General features: G+C 45.6%; 1 protein-coding gene across 1 annotated transcript in view; it reads left to right on the forward strand.

Moving 5' to 3' along the window:
• Positions 1-751: 751 nt before the first annotated feature.
• RHOQ (ras homolog family member Q) overlaps positions 752-1,114 on the forward strand; it is a 63,511-nt gene continuing 63,148 nt past the window's right edge. The window contains exon 1 of the mRNA XM_011965779.1: positions 752-874. Within this exon, the coding sequence (XP_011821169.1) occupies positions 752-874 (123 nt within the window). The remainder of the gene's footprint in view (positions 875-1,114) is intronic.

The following is a 1,114-nucleotide window of genomic DNA, read 5'->3' on the forward strand; positions in this document are numbered from 1 at the left end:
CTTGAAGAGAACCTTCACATCCCTTGTTAGCTGTGTTCCTAGGTATTTTATTCTCTTTGTAGTGATTGTGAATGGGAGTTCATTCATGATTTGGCTCTCTGCTTGCCTACTGTTGGTGTAAAGGAATACTTGCGATTTTTGCAGACTGATTTTGTATCCTGAGACTCTGCTGAAGTTGCTTATCAGTTCAAGAAGATTTTGGGCTGAGATGATGGAGTTTTGTAAATATAAAATCATGTCATCTGCAAACAGAAGCAACTTGACTTCCTCTCTTCCTATGTGAATACCCTTTATAATGTATAGTTGACCTGAAGATGTTTAAACAAGGTAGGGGATGGTTTGAGACCTTCCATGGGTAACAACAGAACACCAATAGGGAGGGAAGGAGATGAAGATAAATGAAAGAACATAAGCCAATTTAGGAAAACTCAGACAAGAAAATGAGGTTTCAGGGCACATCAACGTAGTACCTTAACTTGGAGGCAAGTCACCTGGCAAATGTAGAAAGTTGTATTATTTATTAAGGAGAATTTATCCAAATAAATAAAAATCAATCACATCTTTATGGAGACCCAACTTCAAGCAATGTCTTGTGGTTTCAGAGAGGGCCCTGGTTTAAAACAGCAGAAAAGTATCTGCCACTCAAAATGGGATGGGATAAGGGGCAGGAAAGGACACAGCCGGAGTGACTGCAGACTTCAGCTGAGGGAGCAGCCCTGTGGGCAAGGCGCCAGTCAGGGACGGAGTAGTAATGGTGGGTACTGAGAGATGGACTGTCATCATAAGCAGAAAGAAAGACATTCTGGATGGGGAGAACACTGCGGGCGAAGGCCTGCTGGTGGAAAAGGGTCTGAGGTCTGGGTGTGGAGAGCAGGTGGGTTTGGCAGTAGCCAAGAGACTTGCTGAGGACAATGTCTAGAAAGACACTGGGGTGCGGCTGGGGAAGGGTGGAAATGTCCGCCTGAGATTTGGGGCATTACGCAAAAGAGCCCGTCAAAGGCTTCTTAGCATGGCTGTACCTTCGCCAAACCTGGGCTCAGGAAGATCAGCCTGGGGTTAATGGCGGCAGGAGTCTTGGACTCTATGCCAAAAGCCAGAGGGAGCCTGTACACAG

The sequence above is a fragment of the Mandrillus leucophaeus genome, unplaced genomic scaffold, assembly GCF_000951045.1.
Source record: "Mandrillus leucophaeus isolate KB7577 unplaced genomic scaffold, Mleu.le_1.0 Scaffold736, whole genome shotgun sequence".
In the NCBI taxonomy this organism is placed as follows: Eukaryota; Metazoa; Chordata; class Mammalia; order Primates; family Cercopithecidae; genus Mandrillus; species Mandrillus leucophaeus.